The sequence below is a fragment of the Typopeltis vanoorti genome, chromosome 1 (assembly GCF_054136105.1).
Source record: "Typopeltis vanoorti isolate ZY-2024b chromosome 1, IOZ_Tvanoo_1.0, whole genome shotgun sequence".
Taxonomy (NCBI): domain Eukaryota; kingdom Metazoa; phylum Arthropoda; class Arachnida; order Uropygi; family Thelyphonidae; genus Typopeltis; species Typopeltis vanoorti.
The window spans coordinates 85,663,780-85,685,178 of record NC_143549.1 but is presented as its reverse complement, the minus strand read 5'-3'; the positions used below and the strand labels follow the sequence as shown (position 1 = coordinate 85,685,178).

The 21,399-nt window shown below is 37.9% G+C and overlaps 1 protein-coding gene across 2 annotated transcripts in view; it reads right to left on the bottom strand.

Moving 5' to 3' along the window:
* The window catches only part of LOC150110172 (queuosine 5'-phosphate N-glycosylase/hydrolase), a 243,870-nt gene that overhangs the window by 204,060 nt on the left and 18,411 nt on the right, over window positions 1–21,399 (bottom strand). For both annotated transcript variants that reach the window (XM_090398252.1, XM_090398260.1), the window contains exon 2: window positions 18,851–18,946. In XM_090398252.1, coding sequence (XP_090254378.1) covers window positions 18,851–18,946 — 96 coding nt within the window. The remainder of the gene's footprint in view (window positions 1–18,850; window positions 18,947–21,399) is intronic.

Here is a 21,399-nt window from a genome sequence, read left to right as displayed (position 1 = left end):
TAAACCTTGAGGTGACAGGTGTGGAGGTGCACACTAATAATGCAGGCAAACTCAAAATCTATGCAGCGTACAATTCTCCCAGCATTTCACTATTGACAGCAGATTTAGACTCCATCCTCGGCTCCACGGATTCCATAATTATAGCAGGAGACTTAAACTCCAAACATACGGCCTGGTTCAGTTCGTCACTCAACTCATCAATAGTAGCTGGACTCACTGAGCCCACCCACAACAGCCCATCAGGAAATTCTGATGTATTAGACATAATTACCCTCAGAAACATCAAATATCAATACCAGCTGGAGACATCAGAAGAGCGATCATAATCCCATCCTGCTTAGGCTAGGACTGCAAGATCAGCTCTCTCCCCATCATTCTTTCTTACCATGGGACAAGCTCTCTAAGGTTCTCCCAGTCCACATCGGTCCACCCCTGTCATTCGTAAAAAAGAAGAAATAGACCAAGCTGTAAGCAATTTAACTAGGCAAATCAACACAGCAATAGCATCAGTCACTCAAACCACTGTCTTCCACGCTCCCAACTGGATCCCAGAAGAGATAATGGACCTGATTAGGGCCAAAAATAAAGCCAGAAAGCGATATCACAACACTAGGGCCCCCCGCAGGACAAAACAACCTTAAACAACCTGAACAGACAGGTTCGAGAAACCCTCCAGATGCACAGGAATTCCAAATGGGAATCCAAACTCAGGGAAATCAACCCAGAAGATAACTCCATGTGAAATTTGTAAAATCTCTTTGTACCAAAAGACAACCCCCCCCCCTTTGAAGACCAATCTTGGAATTGCACACTCAGATGAAGAAAAAGTAGAAGCCCTAATTGACAATCTGGAAAATCAATGCAGCCCATCTTACGTAAACTTAAATATCAATCTTATTTACAAAGTTCATCGTAAAGTTACAAATGCATTAAGACAGCCTAAAGATGATTCAGAAACCATCACCCCCACATCTCCAACAGAAATAATAAATATTATTTCCCATCTGAAGAATAAAAAGGCTCCCAGTCCTGACGGCATTACCGATAGAATAATAAAGCTACTCCCATGGAAAGCCATAATTCATCTAGTTAATATTACCAATTCCATTTTAAGATTCCGCAGACATTATACATCTGAAAAAGCCTGGTAATAACCCACAACTTCCCCAAAGCTACAGGCCCATCAGTCCTCTTTCCTGACTTGGCAAAGTAACAGAAAAGGTCAACCTATCAAGACTACAATCAGCAGTGGACAAACAGAAAATAATCCCAAACGAGCAATTTGGGTTTCGTAAAGCTCACAACACAGTACAACAAATTCACCGACTAACAAAACATATCACCCATGGTTTTAACTGGCACCTTCACACTGCTGCTGTATTTTTGAATGTTGCCAAGGCCTTTGATAAGGTCTAGCATCAAGGCCTTATCTTCAAACTAATTGAAAACAATATCCCAATTAAACTAGTGAAACTCGTATACTCATATATTAGTGAAAGATACATGCAAGTAAAACTCAGCGGAATTATGTCATCGAGGAGCAAAATTCTGGCAGGAGTACCTCAGGGTTCTCTTTTGGCCCCAATACTTTTCACAACTTACATAGTAGATATTCCTCTCAATTCAAGAACAACTACTATGGCCCTTTATGCCAATGACACCGCTATTCTAGCAAGATTGCTCAGCCCTCGTCTGGCAATAACTCCAAGGAAGTATCAATGAGCTAGCAAACTGGTTCACCAACTGGAGGATTCGAGTGAACCCCCTCAAAAGCTCAGCCATGCTATTTTCAAGAAGAAAGGTCTGCAATAAAGATGACATTCTGCTCTCTGGTCATAAGATCCCATGGCAATCAGAGACCAAATATCTTGGGGTATTAATGGATAAGAAACTCCTTTTTAACAAGCACATCAATCTCATTGGCCCCAAATCTTCCAAAGTAATAGCACAGCTCTACCCATTGATCAACCGCAAGAGCAAATTGAACCTACATAATAAATTGCTTCTTTACCGGATGGTAATACGTCCAGTCATTACCTATGACTCAACAGAATGGAGTTACACTTCAAGATCAAACATTTCAAAATTGCAGAGAATCCAAAACAAATGCCTTAGGATGATCCTGGATGCACCGTGGTTCATCAGAAATTCAAAGATTCACCAAGAAACCGGCATTCCATACATCTCCTCCTTTCTTCGTAATCTTGCAGAAAAATTCTTCATGAAGTCAAGTTCACATTCAAACCCACTGATCGTACAAGCTTTCAATTACAATGAGACTGATTACTACAAACACTAAAGACCGAAGGCTATTCTTCTCTCAACTGATCACAGCTAACACAACTGCCACCAGAGGGCAAGCTTAACTGCTCACAAATCTCCCATTCACAAACAACTCTCATTACAGATAAAGGGGAATATGAAAAGCACTAGTGCTTCACTCATCCTGTCAGGTAACGTTAATGGTAACCCTTTAGCTATCTGAATTATGCTTACAGACTGTTGCATGATTCAATCAACAATTCAATAAATTCTGTGAAGAAAGGGCTACTACTCAAATCTATACTGATGGTGAGGACATGTTCACCACTCAAGATGTTCTTTACTTCTTTCAAAAATACTACAAAAATCTGTTTGAAAACAATAGTGCTCTGAGAAATTATAACTCTTGGAACATTAATGGCTTTCCTGTATCAAAGATGGGCTTGACAGACCCATTATAGTATCTGACATTACCACAGCCTATAAACAATGCCAGACGAGAAAATCCCCAGGCTCTGATGGTCTCAGGATAGAACTTTACCTTACACTTTATTATCCATTAAAACTTGCCATTCTAGTTATACAATTTAATTCTTTTTCTCTCATCAGTACACATACAAAGTGAATTTGTAGCAAGCCATACCGTCCTCATTCCAAAACATAATAGAGATCATACCTTAATCAGCAGCTGGAGACCTATTTCTCTATCTAATACTGACAACAAGATATTTTTCTGTATTATCAATAGCAGGCTCAAACTATGAGATACATAAAAAATAACAAAAAGGTGTATGGAGTTCCAGGGGCCTAGCAGTAGAATTTAATATGTTTCTGCTACATGATCTACTCTGTTTAGTTAATAAGAAAAAGCAGCCAATAGCAGTGCTATCAGTAGACCTTACTCAAGCATTTGAAAATGTCTGGCATCCCTTTCTGTTCCATATTCTCCAGCAAACTGGTGTGAGTAAAAAGCTACTATCCATTATTAAAGGAGTTTATGCCAATTGAACTACTTGCCTCCTAGTTAATGGGCTAATGGCAGACCCAGTCAAAATTCAAACAGGAGTCAAGCAAAGCTGCCCTCTCAGTCCATTTCTCTTTGCAGTGGTTCTTGAAACCTTTCTTGCAGGAAGTCGACAATACATGTGCAAGGAATAACAGCACCTTCAACTATGAAGGAAAATAAGGTATTAGCATATGCAACAATGTAATAAGAAAATTGAGATATAATGATTCCATATACATCTCTTTTGGTATTTTGGAAAAATTCAGCAAGATCAGTGGATTAATTGCTAATGCAGACAAGACAAAATTAAAAGTTTTTAGAAAATGGGACCTTGGAGGCATTCTTTTTGGACTAATCCCTAAGAGTGAGAATCCCTAACTATACTTGGAATTCCCTTCTCTAATTACCCAATATTACCAGTGCAAGAACTTATATGCAAAAGCACTGAAACCTCTGAAGAATGGAAAATTGGGCCACTTTCCTTTTCTTCTAAAGCTGTGGAACTTAAAACCATAATCCTCCCTGCTCAATTGTACATGTCTGTGCAATTTTTTGGGTCCAGCTGATACCAAGAAGTTAAAACGGAATGTCTTCAATTATCAAAAAAGCATGGAGGCTTTGGGCTTCCTTTGGGTTTAAAATTCTGCTATTTAAGCAATACAGCTCCAAAAATCCATAAAATGTTGCAAACCAATCACATACGTGTAGACCTTCTCCAGTATTACATGAATGTTCATTATCCCCTGTTTGGAGTAAATGATTATGAAGGTCCAAAAGCTGAGACTGTTCCTGAATACTATAACATTCTGTGCTTAACTTTAAGATTGCTACAACATTCTGGCATTGACTACATTAATGAAAGAAAGGAATCTGGCATTGACATTTTTTTTCCATTAATAAAGGTAAAATTCCTATAAAGAAATCTTTAATCTCTTTCACTTTGGACTCCCTGGAGGTGTCAAGTAGTAGTAATAATAATAAGTGTTGTTGTTGTTGTTGTCGGTACCTAACTGTGGAAGTTCATGGCAAAAGAGGTTAAAGATTTCTTTATAGGAATTTTACTTTACAACTACTCTACAACTCTCTATCTCCACCACCAAATCCACCAACTACAATGAACCACAACTACACCAATGCCATCTACTGCCCACCACTACCACTAGTATTTTCACAGCCAATCACAAACATCCAAGCCCACGGCGGGATTCGAACTTGCAGCCTTTTGGCTGGAGTGTGGATATGCTAACCACTCGGCCAAACACTGAAGTTCCAAGGTTATCCTAAGAGGAGGGATCTTGCCTGGAGAATTACATATGGTCGCCTTCCAGTCAATACATTCAAATGGAGGCATTTTAACATCGGAGATCTAATCTGTGACATCTGTTACCAATTAGAAAGAGTAGAACATGCTGCATTCTACAGCTGCCCTCTTGCCCTGCATATCTGGAACAGATTATGTAATGTGTTGGACATTCCATTACTTAGAACAGAATAGGTTCTTTTTTTTTTTTTGTAGTACCCATCAGCTGTCAAACAATGGGAAGAGAATTTTGATTTTTATAATTAATGAATTAATTATAAAAATAATTAATTCATTAATTACTATGACTTCTAAGGCCAGAGCAGGCCATGCTAGGCCTAAATCCTTGATACGCATGATGATGATGATGAATGAATTAAAATGCTATTTATGGAAGGCTAAGAAGAAACATGGATTTGAAAGCCAGCAATATAACACACAAATGCTATCCAATATTGTACTGTGGAAATTTTACTGTTCAGTCAGATGATTTTTGTATTTAGAAAGAAACTTTCTAGAAAATATCAAATTTTTGACTAAGTGGTGTAGACCACCCACATTATGCAATATTCACCAGGGGGAGAGGGATAAAACTCTGTCTATTTTTATTATGAGAGGTTTGTTAAATCGTTCCATTCTCTCAGTTCAATGTAGTCATATGGTCAATTGCAGGGATTATTGGAGAGCAATGACAGGTAGAGAAGCTCACTTCAAGGCAATTAATTCAGATAAGGCTATCTACGTGGGTATCAGTCATCTTTGCACTTTAGTTTCAGTTGGTGTTTTGGTTGTTCATCTGCATAAGACTGGTGAAAAAAAAAAATTATAGCCTTTGGCTATATGATGATATAAAACAGCTGAGGCCTTTTTCTCTATCTTTCATACTATCTATCTGTCTTTTCTTTCTCCTGGTACTATCAGGCTCTTTTGCACCCTATACTAACTACTCTAGGCCTATGATGAACACCCCTTTACTTTTTGATTCCGATAAAGGTTGAAACTGGTCTGGGTTGTGGCCCCTCCCATAATGCATAGCATTATACATACCCTAAATGTTGCATTATCCCATAATGCTGCTTTGCATTATGGGATACTAAGGCAATTGATGTGAATTCATTAGCCTCTATATACAAGTAGCCCAGTTGTGAAGATATTTCATGTGCAAACTTTGTTTGCTTACACTTGGACAAAGGATTAAACAAAGAATGTAATTTCTTGGCTTTGATTTGTAATGCTAAACACAAGCAGAGCATCAAAGAACTTAATAGTACCCAATTTAGCTAGCTGCCTACACTTGGGGAAAGTATAGTCTTCACCTGGGAGATTTCCAGGCATGCAGAATTTTCTGTTAAGAAGGAATATATGTGGAATTACAATGCAGGTGATTATGAAAAGCTGAGGAGTTACCTTTCAGCAATGCCATGGTATAAAAATTTGGAGGGGAGGAATGTTTTTGGTAGATGGAAGGTAGTCAAATGGTGTTTGAAAAAAACAGTATTAGGTTGTATACCCAGATAACTATTAGCTTAGTTAGATGGATGAAGATCATCATTAAGCAGGAGTTACAGACAAAGAAAAAGTTGTGGAGAGAATATAAACAAAATGTTATCAGCATACCCACAAGACAAACAAGGATTAGGCAAGAAAGATGATCTGTATAGTAAGGAAAGCCAAAGCTAATTATTAGAGAAAGCTAGCTGATGAGGCCAAAAGAAATCCTAAAGAATGATTCTATAAATTAAAGATACCAAGAAATTATATACTTGGTTTAATCCTTTATCCAAGTGTAAGCAAACAAAGTTTGTGCCTGAAGTATTTTTAGGACTGAAGCAACTTGTGGTAAAGGTGGTATGACTTCACATCACTTGTCTTGGTATCCCATAATGCAAAGCACATCTCCTTGTGGACATGTATAATGCTATGCATTATGGGAAGGGTCACTACCCATACCGGTTTCCCTGTGCGGGGTTACTTCTCTGAAAACTCGTAATCCTCCAGATCACCCAACAATAAGTGACCCAAAGTATCTTTTAACTCAGAGTTGTTCTATTCAGCAACAGGCTCACCCTGTCACCGAGAAGAACTCTCAGCGTTGGCTCTACCCAGTGGCAGGCCCACCCCCACCACTGAGCAAAGCTGCTCATATCTCATCTGAGGGGTAACAGCAACAGTCAAGCCTCAGTTAAAACTTCATTGCCATTCATTACCCCCTCAACCCAAGGGTAACAGCAACAGTCGAGCCTCAGGTAAAACCTCACTGGCTACAGCATTGCCATCTATTACCCTGGGCAAAAACTCTGCTTCCCCGGCATCAAGTCGCCAACCGGTTTCGACCTTTCTTGAGGTCTTTTCAGTGGGAGCCAGACCCAGAGGTGATACTAAGGTTGAAGTAATGCAGAAGTCATATTTTCCTATACCAGTTGCCAAAAGGTGTCACACCTTATTATTCAATTACCCTGGATTAGAGAAAGGTTGTTGGAAGTTTTTACACTTGGTTATACTATAAAATTAAAAATACGATACCAAGAAATTATACACTTGGTTTAATCCTTTATTCCTCCGTAAAGATAAAACACTTTGATCGGAAAGACCTGGGTTCGATTCCCGTCCGAGAAGTGAGGAACCTTTATCTGGTCTCTTTTGAATAAAGGTGAGTTAGCCGGTCTCACATGAAGGTAGGGATTTTTTTTCACCTAGAAACTCGAGTTTTTCATCCCCCAGAGCAGGAAAACCGGCCACATAAACACATGCTTCTACAGACATAGGACACCTCCAGGAATAAGGAGTAATCAACCTATTCTGTAGGATTTTGGTTCCGAATGCCTACACGGTAAAATGTGTAGGTCTATGCATGAGAATAAATTAGGAGAGGATAAAATATAGAATAGTAGAAATTAATAAATTAATTGTAATTCTAGAGTAAAGAAATATTAGATCTCCTTAGAGAAAGATACTTATTATAGAGAATTGTATCTACTGTATGTATTTATATGTTTACGGAAAAGAGTTTAATTTTTTTTATAATTGAGCTTTATTCTTTGAATATACACAATATGCTGATTTTGAAGTCAGTGCACCATCATGGATAGGAATCTGAAACATTCTGACTAACTAAAATAAAAATATGTAATTATATTGTCATCTACACTCCATGACTGACTTTAATATATACATTTTAGAAAAATTATGGCCTCTACAACCGTGTTAGAAATAATTATTTTAATTTCCCGACGTTTCAACCTTCTATTAAGGTCATCATCAGTAACTGTAAATTCTTGGAGAACGAACGTAGTGCAGAAGCTATCTTGAATTGTGTCTTCGGGCCAAGAAGTGACTGATTTAAGACTGCTCTGGCCAATAGTTGAAGGTATAGACAGCCCCAATTACCACCTAGCCAAGAAACTAGCATCAACACTCAAAGAGTTGGTGGTCATTCTCTCTCTCTCTCTCTCTCCTATATTAAAAACACAGTACTTTGTAAACAAAATCAAAGAATCACACTGGAAAAAGATGATTTATTGGTCAGTTTTGACATCTCTGCCCTCTTCACAAATTTCCCAATCAATGACAGAATCCTTCTATTACAGGACAAATTCCCCTCCTGATACCACAGAGCTCTTTGCACATGTACTACGTTCTGGCTATTTTGTGTGGCAAAACACTTTCTACCTACAAAAAGAAGGCACAGCCATGGGTTTACCATTATCCCCCACCCCAATTGCTAACTTTTATATGGAATATTTTGAGCAACATGCCCTAGATTCCTCTCCTTTAAAACCCAAAGTCTGGTTAGATACGTTGATGATGTTTTCATTATCTGGTCCCATGGCTGTAAGACATTAGACACTTTCCTCAGCCACCTAAACAAATAACAGAAACGCATACAATTCACAATTGAGATTTAAAAGCAGAACCTACTTCCTTTTCTAGACACTTGTCACACGTCTTCCTTCTGGCAGTCGTTCCTTCACTGTTTTTACCAGAAACCTACACATACTGTCCAATACATACACATAAACTCTTACCACCACCCAACACAAAAGCTAGGTGTCATCAACACACTAAAAAAAAACAAAAAAAACAGGGCTTTGAAGATTTGCTCCAATGAACAAGCACTTGTTAAAAATACAAAGCTATTTTAAACCTGGTTTTACTCCATTTCCCAAGTAAGCAAACAGACAAACAAGTCAAGTTTGCACCTGCATGTATTGGAAGGATAGCTGACCCTCAAAGTAGTGCAAGACCAAGGCAACTCTTGGTAAAAGTAGAATAAGCTCTGATCACTAATCTTAATATTTACCCTTAATGCAAAGCACATCTCCTGGAGGAGATGTATGATGTTTTGTATTAAAGGCAAGGGGCCACTACTCAGACTGGTTTCGACCTTTATTGAGGTCTCATCAGTGGGAGCCAGGCTAGAAATGCCAAGATTTTAGTAATACAGAGCTTATGGGAGGTTAACATAACTATTATTTTTCAGGAAATAACAATGTATACTAAATATTAATGATAACTTTAATTAATACTTCCTATATTTTGGCAATGTTAGCCACCATCAGGGATCACAAAGCAATGATATGTGCATGCAGGTACTAACAGTGAGTAAATGAGGCTGAAGAAGGGCAAACCAAAGTCAGGCCTTGAGTCATAAACATGTTAGTACCTGCATGCACATATCATTCCAGCCCCATTGGGTGGTCTTAGCCCCAATGGGGCTGAAGATCTGAGGATGAGTACTTCCCAAACACTCAATTTGGGGAAGTTTGGAAGAGATACTCAGTGATACTGCTGCAAAGACATTTGACAGGATTCTGCATAGAACTCTGGCAGATAAATTGGAGCACATGGGAATGGACATAAATCTGATGATCTGGATTAGAGGATGGCTGATGGACAGATATCAAGGGTGGTCTATGGAGAAGTTGAGTCAGGAGAAGGCAGTGACTAGTGATGTACCACAGGGCTCAGTAGCTGGTCTTCTGTTGTTTAATTTGTACAACAATGATTTAACAGGAAATATTCAGTTGTTTGCTGCTGCTGATGATGCAAAACTTAAATAGACTGGCAGTATGAGCAAAAGTGCCAGTTTAACATGGTTAAGTGTAAGGTGATGATGATGCCCTTTTGGAAAGAAGACATCACAAGCTGTGCACTATATCGATAAAAATTAACTGCAGGAAACTGATGAGGCCAGGGACTTGAGGTACTGTGGACAGGGAGTTGAAGTTTAGAGGGCATATGCTGCAAAGATTGCCAAAACACTACATCACATAACATAGTTATTGAAGAACACACTAACAAGCAGGATAGGAGGTTATTGTTCTCCTTTATAAGGTTTTAATAAGGCCACATGTGGACTACTGAATGCAGATCTTGTCACCTAGATTCCATGCAGATGAAGAAGTGCTGGAGAGGATCCAGAGGCAGGTGACAACGATTGTAGCAGGTCTACAGAATGCTCCCTAGAAACTAGCTGATAGGCAAAAAAAGAGGAGACATGGTAGAAGCATATATATTATTAAAGAAGTTTTATAAGATTGAAATTGAAGACTTTTTTTTAGTACATGGCAGGAAGGGAGGTCACCCATGGAAATTGTATAAGAATATGGTATTAGGACTAGATTTTTTGCTTGGAGGATGATGAATGAGTGAAAAACGGGTTGCCATTTGTGGTTGCATGTGCTTCAACAGTGAATGAGTTTAAGGAGAGGTATGATGAGTATTGTGTGAATAATGTATTTCCTGTGATGAATCTTCTGCTCTGGAGATACCTATATAATAATAATAAAAATGTTTGAAAGATTTAAAAAGAATCAAAAGCCAAGCAGCTTTCAGAAGTGAATTGTAGACTAAAATATAGAAATATTAGACAAATTCTTGCAATTCTATTTTCTCATCTCTTACACTGTGCATCTCTCCTTTTGATCACTTACATCTCATCTGTTTCACTTTCCTGATCTTTCACATCACTTCTTATGAAGAATAGTTGTAGCAAACTTTTTTATTTTGACAAAAAAATAAATAAATAAATTATACTTAGCAAGAAATTACATTACTATTTTTATTCTTTACTCAAGCGTGAGCAAACAAAAGTTTGTACATGGAGTATCTTCATAACTTGCTTACTTGAGGGGGACTTTGAGACTGGTTTCAATGTTTAATGAGGTTTCATTAGTCATATTTTTTTAATTTGATTTTTATCGCACAAAGACATCAAAGGTCATTACTGCACCAGGACACAGGGCAAAGCGTACATATAGTAATTGGTTAGTAGGACAATCACAAATATCCATGCCCTTGGTGTTTGAACCTGCAGTCTCTTGGCTGGAGAGTAGATACGCTAACCACTCGGCCAACCAGGCCAGCTCATCAGTGAGAGTTGGATTCATCGGAAGTAAATCAATGCCAAGTAATATATGCTATGCATTTAGGACAGTAGTGTAATTTGATATGAAGTCAACTGCCTCTGTATACAAGTAGGCTAGTCATGAAGATACTTCACATATAGAATTCTGTTTGCTCACACTTCAGTAAACAATAAAAGAAATAACATAAAGTATAATTTACTTTCTGACCAAGTGAAAGAACCTGCTACAACTATCTCTCATGGTGATATACTAATCTGCTACTTCTTTTTTTTTTTTTTGGAAAAGATAACTTCCATATCGAATTAGCTCTCAGTATTTTTAAAAGTCTATTGCCCATTGATTTAATGATTTTCTTAAAGATCATTCATGGGCACTTATCCTAAGAGTGGAGATAGTTTCTCCCAACCAATCACTGGCTTGGCCTACTACCAAGTTGAGTCTAAGTTCAGTACATGATCTGTTTTTGCTTACCGAGTTGGAACTCAATGAGGGACAGTATAGACTTTGGTTGCCACTGTGTAGAGTCTAATTTGGTGCATAGTGGATTTTGTCTCCTGTTGTGTAGAGATGTGCAGTGGCTTGGTACTGTACTGTCTGGTGGGACCAATATAGAGATGATTAGCGGCCCAGTATTCTTGAGTAATACAGATTTACAGGTATCAGAGAGAGTGATCTTCTTAGCTCACTTACAGGAAACTTGTGAGCACAGTAAGCAATTAATGTGTATTACCCTAAGAGTAATGATAGTTACTGGCTTTGGTTTGGTTCCTGCATGATGATGGACTTTGCCTGACAGTAAATAGAGTTTAGATTTTTTTTTTTTTAAGGTTACAGGTTGATCAGCATTCATATTTCCAAATTTAGGGACACAAAACACGTGTTAAACACGTGTGTTTTGTGTCCCTAAATTTGGAAATATGAAGAGTCTAGATTTGGTGCATGGTAAGTTTCTGCCTGCATCTGTAGTGCTGATGCATGGCATGATGTGGTCTAGTGGAGTCAACAAAGTGACTCCTAGAGGTCCACATCATAGAGTGATCTAGGTTTAGAAGTAAGAGATCATCTTAGATCATTTCACAGTTTTTGAAATTTTGAACAAATTATTAATGGTTAAAACTGGTCTAGATAGTGACCCTTCTCATAATTTATGGCAATATACACGTCTGGAAGAAAATGTATATTACTGTATTATAGGACAGGGCAATCAGATGTGAAGTCAGGCTCTACATACAGGTAGCTTGGCAATGTGCAAACTTTTGTTTGATTGCTCTTGGGTAAAGAACGAAAATAAAAATATAATTTCTTGTCAAGTATAATTTACATCATCTTTTACTTACAATGGCTTTATTTATATCGCTCATTACTCTCTCTTTTAATGATGGCTCCTACACTTTACTCACTCCAAATCCATTTAAATGTAATCTATCACTTTACACAATTTTAATTGTTCCTTGAATTCATACCAGACATTAACAAACTCACTCCTTTCTCTTTGCATAGTGCCACCAACATATCATTCATGATATTTACTTGCTATCTCAACTCAACACCACAGCAATATACTGACCATCTTTCCTACCTCATTGCTACCTTTCACTCTCCTCAATAATCTCCATATATCCATCCTCACATCCTCTCAGAGATATCCTACTAAATCAAAGTGTACTCTTCATATGAGGAGTATACTTTTCTTGTGTACTCCTCATATGAAAATTTTTTATAGTATGTTTTAGCTCATTTCGCTTTCCTTCCCTCCTCTCTTTGTGATAAAAACAAAAGAAATTTAATGTAGATCTAAATTCAACTGCTATTTATGAATCAAATGCAAACTACTTTTCTGCATACTTATACATGGAATATGAAATAAATTTCTCTCTGAACATAAACATAAAAATATTGTCTTTAGGACAAGCCAAACTAGCAGACATTTTCCACTTTTAAGTATGTAAACATTCTAGCCATCATATAATAAACAAATAGTTTTTGCACTTGAAAACTTTAAAGATTCTAAAAATAATTAAAAGGCTTCGCAAAATAATCAAGTTTTGCACTTTGAAACTTCAAAACTTCTAACAATAATCAAAGATTGGAAATTACGAACTGTTTTTGTGTTGATATTGCATTAACTAAACTACTCTGCTCAAGTCTGCATATTTTCCTTCCCTTAGTGCTTTTAATTAAGTGTTTCCCCTGTTCAAACTTGTAGGTTTTTATCGGAGACCAAGAAGAAATTTGATTATGTTTTTAATAAGTTAAAATCTGTGGTCTGATCAGACTATGCAGAAACTTAATTATGTATTTATAATAAGTAAACTCAAACTCTGTTGACAGATCCTAATTATTATTATTATGCAACACCTCCAGGGAGTCCAAAGACTCATCAAGGGAGTGTGTGCCAACAGCATCGAACGATTGATTCCCTTCCAACTACTAACCACGCTCAAACTTGCTTAACTTTTTGCTGAGCCATTAGTAGCAGAGGCTCTACCAATCGACCAACCTTTATTATTATTATTATTACACCCTCCATGGAGTCAAGACTCATCGTTGGAAGTTCATTCAACTGACAAGATATTTATCATATAGAATCTTAAAATCCTTAACACTCTTTGCATTAACAACACATTCTGGTAATGTGTTCCATTCACTGACAATTTTCCATGTAAAAACACACACTTTTACATAACTTCCAGCGATGATCTCTGGTTCTTTTGCTCTCACCTTCTACTCTTTTTATAATCCCATCTGAATTAATCTGATAAAATCCTCTCACTAACTTAAACGTATCTATCATATCACCTCTTTTCCTCCTATCCATCAAACTCTGCAATCCGTATTTCTTCAATCTCTCTCTATAGCCAGCACTCCAAAGTCCTGACATTGTCTTAGTCACTCATCTCTGGACCCTCTCCAATGTCTCTACATCACAATGAAAACCAGGTGACCAGATCTGAGCACAATAGTCCAAGTGTGGTTTGACCAGTGCCTTATAGTGGCACAACCACTTCCTTATCCTTATATGTTAGAGTACTTCTTATCATAGAAGCACTATGATGTGCAGTCTTTGCAACACTAGCAATATGCCCTCTAAACTTCAGTCTATTGTCAACCATCACTCCCAAATCTCTAATCTCATCCACTTCCAGAAGTACGGCACCATCGATATAGTACACAGCCTTATATTTCTCTACTCCAAAATGCAACACCTTGCACTTATTAATATTAAAACTACAATCCCACTCCTTTGTCCAAGTAAAAAGTCTATTCAAATCTTCCTGAAGGGAATTAATATCAACAGTATTCTACCCAACTTTGCATCCTCAGCAAACAACTTAAGATCACAGTCAGTCCACATGATATATCATTGACAAACAAGTTAAACAGCAAAGGGCCAGGAAGAGAACCCTGGGGCAAGTCACTGGTCGCCCTCCTTTTTTGAGATACTGCTTCATCATACACAATTTGCTGGTATCATTTAGAGCAGTGATTTTCAACTGGTGTGCCGCGAGATTTATGAAAACAAATTAATTGAAAGAAATAATATCGTAATTTGGGCATTTATTTATTAGTGTCTGGTCTTCCATCTTCTTGTGTGTGTAAATCAATCAAAATTATGCCTATTTTTTGCCAGATCATCAAAAAAATTAAAAGAATATATTTTTAGTGTGCCACAGAATTTTAACAATTAGTCTAAGTGTGCCATGTTATGAAAAAGGTTGAAAATCACTGATTTCGAGAGCCAATCTCTGATCTATCCAACCAATACATTATCTATTCCTTCTCTGCAGCTTGTACACCAACTTATCATGTGGTAATCTATCAAACGCTTTTGCAAAGTCCAAGAATATCACTATATTTCCCTTATCTAACACACTTGGTACCTTATCATAAAATGCAAGTATATTACTAAAACTGGACCTACCCTTTACAAATCCATGCTGACCATGGATCATAAAGAATGCTATATCATCAATCCAATCCTGTATTCTATTCCTTACCATTATTCCTTACTAATTATTAAAGGAAAAGGCTAGAAGGCTTCAACACTGTATAATGTGTTTCGTGAGGATAGAAGGGGTAAAAAGGGAGGTGGAGTGCTATTGATGATAGAGAAAGAGTTATGTCCATACAAAGTAGAGATGCAAGACGGAAATAGTGCCAGTGGTTTTGAGGCAGTATGGTGTGAGATAGAGGTGAATGGAATCAAATACTTGGTGGGATGTTGTTATAGACCAGGTAATGTGGATGGTGGTGATAGTGAAATGTATAGTCAAATTAGCCAAGCAAATAAGAAAAGGGTGATCATTACGGGTGATTTCAATTATGGCAATATAGACTGGAATGATGAGATAGCAACTGGAAGTAAAGAAAGCGAGTTTCTTGAGTTTTTGAGGGATAACTATCTCAGACAGTATATAACAGAGGGCACACGAGGATTAAGATTCCAGTCTATATTGGATTTGGTCATCTCATCAGAGGATATAATTATAAATGAGGTGTCAAATCATCCACCAGTTGGTGAGAGTGACCATGAGGTGATTACCAGCAGTGCTAGGATCCCTGTGAGAAAAGGGTATATGTGGAACTACAAGGGGGGGTGATTATGAAGAGCTCAGGAGACGGCTTGTAGCGTGAAATGAGGAGTTAGCTGGAAAACGGATCAACATAGCTTGGGGATTTTCAAAAACTATCTAGTAGATGCAATGTCTAAATGTATTCCAAGGGTGAGAAGGTTAAATAAGGCAGGTGTGAGATGGATGAATAAAGAGATTAAGCACGCGATACAGAGAAAAAGGGCATTGTGGAGGCAGCATAAGAGAAGTGGAAATAACCAATTTTATGAGGTCTACAAAGACAAGGCAAGGAGGGTGACATAGTTGGTGAGAGTAGCTAAAGAGAGGTATAACAGCAGTTAGCTAATGAAGCCAAAAAGAATCCAAGGGAGTTATTTCAATATGTAGCCAGCAAAAGAAAGAATGACTATGGAAGGATGACATTGATTGGAGAAAATGGTATAAAGACAGCTGTTGCAGATTGTGTGGTGGAGATACTTAATGAGTAGTTCATAAAGGTCTTTCAATCTTGTGAATGTGACTTCATGGAGACATTGAGCAGTTGATGCTGGGGGGGGAGACTGACTGTAAGTGAGTAAGAAGTGTTTGGGGAGTTGAGTAAACTAGATGTAAATAAGGCTGTGGGACTTGATAATATATCACCGCATATTCTGAAGGAATGTGCCAGGGAGTTGACACCTGCCGTGACATATTTTTTTAATACGAGTCTTGCACTTGGTCAAGTTCCTAAGGAGTGGAAGAAGGGCAAGATTGTGCCACTTCATAAAGGAGGTGATCAAACTCAAGCATCAAACTATAGGCCTATCTGTTTGTCAGGTGTTGTTGTGGTTAAGTTGTTGGAGAAGCTTGTGAGAACTAGGATCCAGAGTTGGGTTGACAACAATGGTGTTATCTTTGATGGACAGCATGGATTTGCTAAAGGGAGGTCATGTTTTAGTAATCTACTTACTTATTACAATAAAGTGACTGCTTCCTTGGACAGAGGAGAAGGATACACAGTAATATACTTGGATTTCACAAAGGTTTTTGATAGAGTACCTCATGATAAGTTGACAGTCAAACTAGAGTAGATGGGGTTGCATATTAGATTAGTGCATTGGATTGGAGACTGGCTATCTGATAGGTATCAACAAGTTGTGTATGGGGGGTGCGATATCCAGGAAAAGGAAAGTCATTAGTGGAGTGCCTCAGGAGTCTGTTTTAGGGCCATTACTGTTTAACTTGTATATTAATGATATTGGCAAAGATTTGGATGGAGATATTCAGTTGTTTGCAGATGGTGCAAAGCTGGGAGGAACCATAAAGAGTAGTGAAGATGTTGTGGCATTACAAGAAGACTTGAATAAATTGAGTGATTGGGCACGGAAATGGGGATGTGAGTTCAAAATGTAGGGTTTTAGAGTTTGGAAGATGGGGATGGGATGCGGAATTCATGCTTGGTGAGAGTGTATTGTTGGAGGTGGAGGAGATGGGAGATCTGGGGGTGATGGTGGATAGGGATCTAAAATTTGGGGGACACATCTCAGAATTGTGAAGACAACACAAAGGCTTCCGGGAATGATGGGGAGGACAGTGGCGTGTAGAGGTGAGAAGATTCTTGTTCCATTGTATAGGGATTTAATTGGGCCACACGTGGACTATTGTGTCCAAATTTGGTCACCGGGTTTTCAGAGGGATGAATAGATGTTGGAAAGGGCCCAAAGGTGACTGACTAAGGTAGTTTCTGACCTCTGGAATGCGAATATGAGGAAAGATTGAGAAGATGTAATTTGCAGAGTCTGGTGGATGGGAGGAAGAGAGGAGATATGATAGAGACCTACAGGTTGGTAAGGGGATTGTAATAGGATCAATGGTGAAGTTCTACAGAGAATAGTGGGAGATCAGGGGAGAACCAGAGGTCCTCCCTGGAAACAGTATGAAGAGTAGGAGAGTGAGAGACAGGTTTTTTTCGTGCAGAGTTGTGAATGATTGGAATGCCTTGCTTGAGAGTATGGTGTCTGCAAGGAGTTTGAGTGTGTTTAAGATTATATGGATTATTGTGCACAGAGTTGGTCACTGAGTTTTCATGGTGATGAGGATATGTTGGAAAGCATCCAGAGATGATTCACAAAGGGAGTTAGTGGTCTTTGGAATATGGAGTACTAGGACAGATTGAGAGAATATAAGTTGCAAAGCCTTGTGAATAGGATGAAGAGGGGAGATATGATGAGATGTGTGTGTGATAAAAGGACCTCTCAGATGAGTGTTTGACTCCATGAGGTCATGGAGTATTAATAATAATAATAACACTACCTTCTAAGTCAAATTCTTCTAGGTTCATTCATCGATAATTAAAAAAAATTAATATTTATATCAGTAAGTAACAAACTTTTATGTTCTTTACAAAAATTCTGTTTCAAGTGGATGTTATGGCCTTAGAAGAGGACTTGAATAGACTGCATGAATGGGCAGGTAAGTGGAACTATCAGTTCAATATTGCAAAGTGTAAAGTTTTGAGATTTGGTAAGCAATAATGAGATGCATAATATACACTTGGTGGGGAAACTCTAAAGGAAGTAAAGGAGATGAGAGATCTAGGAGGGATGGTGGACAAGTACATGAAATTCAGGGGCCACACTGCACAAGTTGTGAAGATGTCATGTCGGATAATGGCAATGATGCAGAGGACATTGACATGCTAAAATAGAGAGGTTATGATGCATTTGTATAAGACCATTATCAGGCCTTATATGGATTATTGTGCACAGAGTTGGTCACTGAGTTTTCATGGTGATGAGGATATGTTGGAAAGCATCCAGAGATGATTCACAAAGGGAGTTAGTGGTCTTTGGAATATGGAGTACTAGGACAGATTGAGAGAATATAAGTTGCAAAGCCTTGTGAATAGGATGAAGAGGGGAGATATAATTGAGACACATAAACTAGTCACGGGTTATTATCAAGTTGACATGGAAGAGGGGGGGGATAGAACAAGAGGCCATCGCTGGAAACTGTATAAGGAGGGTGTGAGCAGAGGAGTAAGGGTAGGTTCTTTGCATGGAAAGTGGTTGGTGAGTGGAATGCATTGCCTGAGTGTGTTGTGAATATAGACACATTGAATCAGTTTAAAGCACAGCTGTAGGAGCATTGTATGCACTTTCCATGATGAATCTCTGACTCCATGGAGGTCAGATGTTAATAATAATAATAATAATATTTACACACTTTCCTTAGTCAACAGCACCAATATTTCTTATTCTGATTATAAATTAGTCATTCATGGGTAGAAACAACAATGTGTAATTTAAAATGTCAGCAGAAACTTAATTAATTATAGCTATATTGTAGCAAAACTGCTCACCAAATTGGCAACATTGAGTATTCCATTAGAAATATGAACATCTCTAGCTGTTGTTGCTATTAACTTTGATGATGGTCGTGGAAGTACAAATGACATCTGTAATTTATAGTAAATCCTTGTTACTTTTTTCATACATTAAATATTATAACTTACAAGAAGCAATCAAAACAAAGTAGTATATATTGATATTATTGTTAGCCTGAAAGTTATAAAATACAAGGGACATTATCTATTGATCGAGGTGAGGCAAATTTATTATTATACCCTCCATGGAGTTAGCAGATTCATCATGGGAGGTTCATTCAGCTGACAACATATTTATCATACTGAATCTTAAAATCCTTAGCACTCCCTGCATTCACAACATATTCTGGTAATGTGTTCCATTCACTGACAATACTCCATGTAAAAATTCCACTCCTCACACCCCTCTTCACCACACCCTTACATAACTTTCCAGGGATAGCCTCTGGTTCTTCCAATCTTGCCTTCTACTCTTTTTATAACTCCATCTGGATTAATCCGATAAAATTCCCTCACTAACTTAAATGTCTCTATCATATCACCTCTTTTCTCCTATCCACCAAACTCTGCAATCCATATTCCACAGCCAACATCCAAAGTCCTGATATTGTCTGATATTCTCTGGATCCCCTCCACATTACAGTGAAAACCAGGTGACCAAATCTGGGCACAACAGTCCAAGTGTGGTCTGAACCAGTGCTTTATAGAATGGTACAACCACTTTCTTATTCCTACATGTTAGCATACTTCTTAACATAGTGGCAATGTGACGTGCAGTCTTTGCAACACTTGCAATATGCCCTCTAAACTCCAGTCTACTGTCAACCAAAACTCTAAAATCTCAAATCTCATCCACTTCCTGCACTACAATTTGATGAAGTACTATATTGATGTATTATATGTGATGTACTATATTGATGGCTATCAATATAGTACTCAGCCTTATATTTGTGCATTCCAAAATGCATGCACTTATTAATGTTAAAACTACAATCCTCACTCCAAGCCAAAAGTCTATTCAAATCTTCCTGAACAGAATCAACTTCAGCGGTGCAACTTAGCGTCGGCCATTGGCTAAATTTACATCATCAGCAAACAACTGAAGATCACCAATGTGCATGTTATATCATTGGCAAATAAGTTAAGCAGCAGTCCATACACAGAACCCTAGAGCACACAACTGGTCACCCTCCTTTATTGAGACACTGCTTCATAATACACAACTTGCTGATATCATGCAGAGAGCCAATCCATCTAACCAATATATCAGGGTAATCTGAAAAGTTCACGGCCTCGACCATAGATGGAGATTTTTTTTTTTCTAAGTTGGTACATCTGTCATAAGCATCGATGTGAAACTGCAAGTCATTCTATCAAATAGCTGGTTTTATACAGCTGTCTGAAGCAAAAGTGTTGCCTGTATCCCTTGAAATGGATAAAATTGAGTATTGTGCAGTTACAAAATTCTTTGTAAAAGAAGTTTAATGCCAAAAGAAATTCATTCAAAGTTCATAAAAGTTCATGGGTACTGTTCTTTGTTTTCAACAATTAAGAAATGGGCTGCCATACCAGCCTTGAAGATGATCCGAAAAATGATCCACGTGAAGGATGGCCAAAAAAAAGTGTAATACCACCAGAAATCATTGATCAAGTGCACGATATGGTATTGGATGACAAGTTGCACTGCTGATGTTGATTCTTTTCAGGAAGATTTGAATAGACTTTTGGCTTGGAGTGAGGGTTGTAGTTTTAACATTAATAAGTGCATGCATTTTGGAGTGCAGAAATATAAGGCTGGGTACTATATTGATAGCCTTCAATATAGTACATCAAAGTGCATGAAATTGCTGAAACTATAGGCATTTCAAAAGAACATGCAGGATATATTTTGCATGAAGAATTGGAAATGAAATAGCTTTGTGCAAGATGGGTGCCACGCTTGCTCACAGCAGATCAAAAACACACTCGCATGAAAATCTCTGAACAGTGCTTGGAGCGTTTTAACAAGAATAAAACTGATTTTGTGCATCAATTTATTACTATGGATGAGACTTGGATTCACCATTACCCACCAGAATCCAAACAGCAATCAAAACAGTGGACAGAAGCCGGTTACTCAGCACCAAAAAAGACAAATTTGATTCCATCAGCAGGAAAGGTCATGGCATTAGTGTTTTCATATGCTAAAGGCATTTTGTTTTTTAATTATCTTGAAAAGGGTAAAACTATAACCGGGGAATATTATTCCAATCTTTTAACCAGACTAGACAAAAAAATTCGTGAGAAAAGATCAGATTTGCAGAAGAGAAAAATCATCTTTCATCAGGATAATGCATCTGCCCACAAAAGTGTTTTGGCAATGGAAAATTAAGGGATCTGCACTATGAACTGTTGGAACATCCACCCTATTTCCCAGATTTGGCTCCCTCTGACTTCTATCTCTTCCCTAGACTAAAAACTCTTCCTCGCTGGTCAGCGTTTTTCTTTGAATCAAGAGGTGATTGCAGCTGAGGGGTATTATTTTG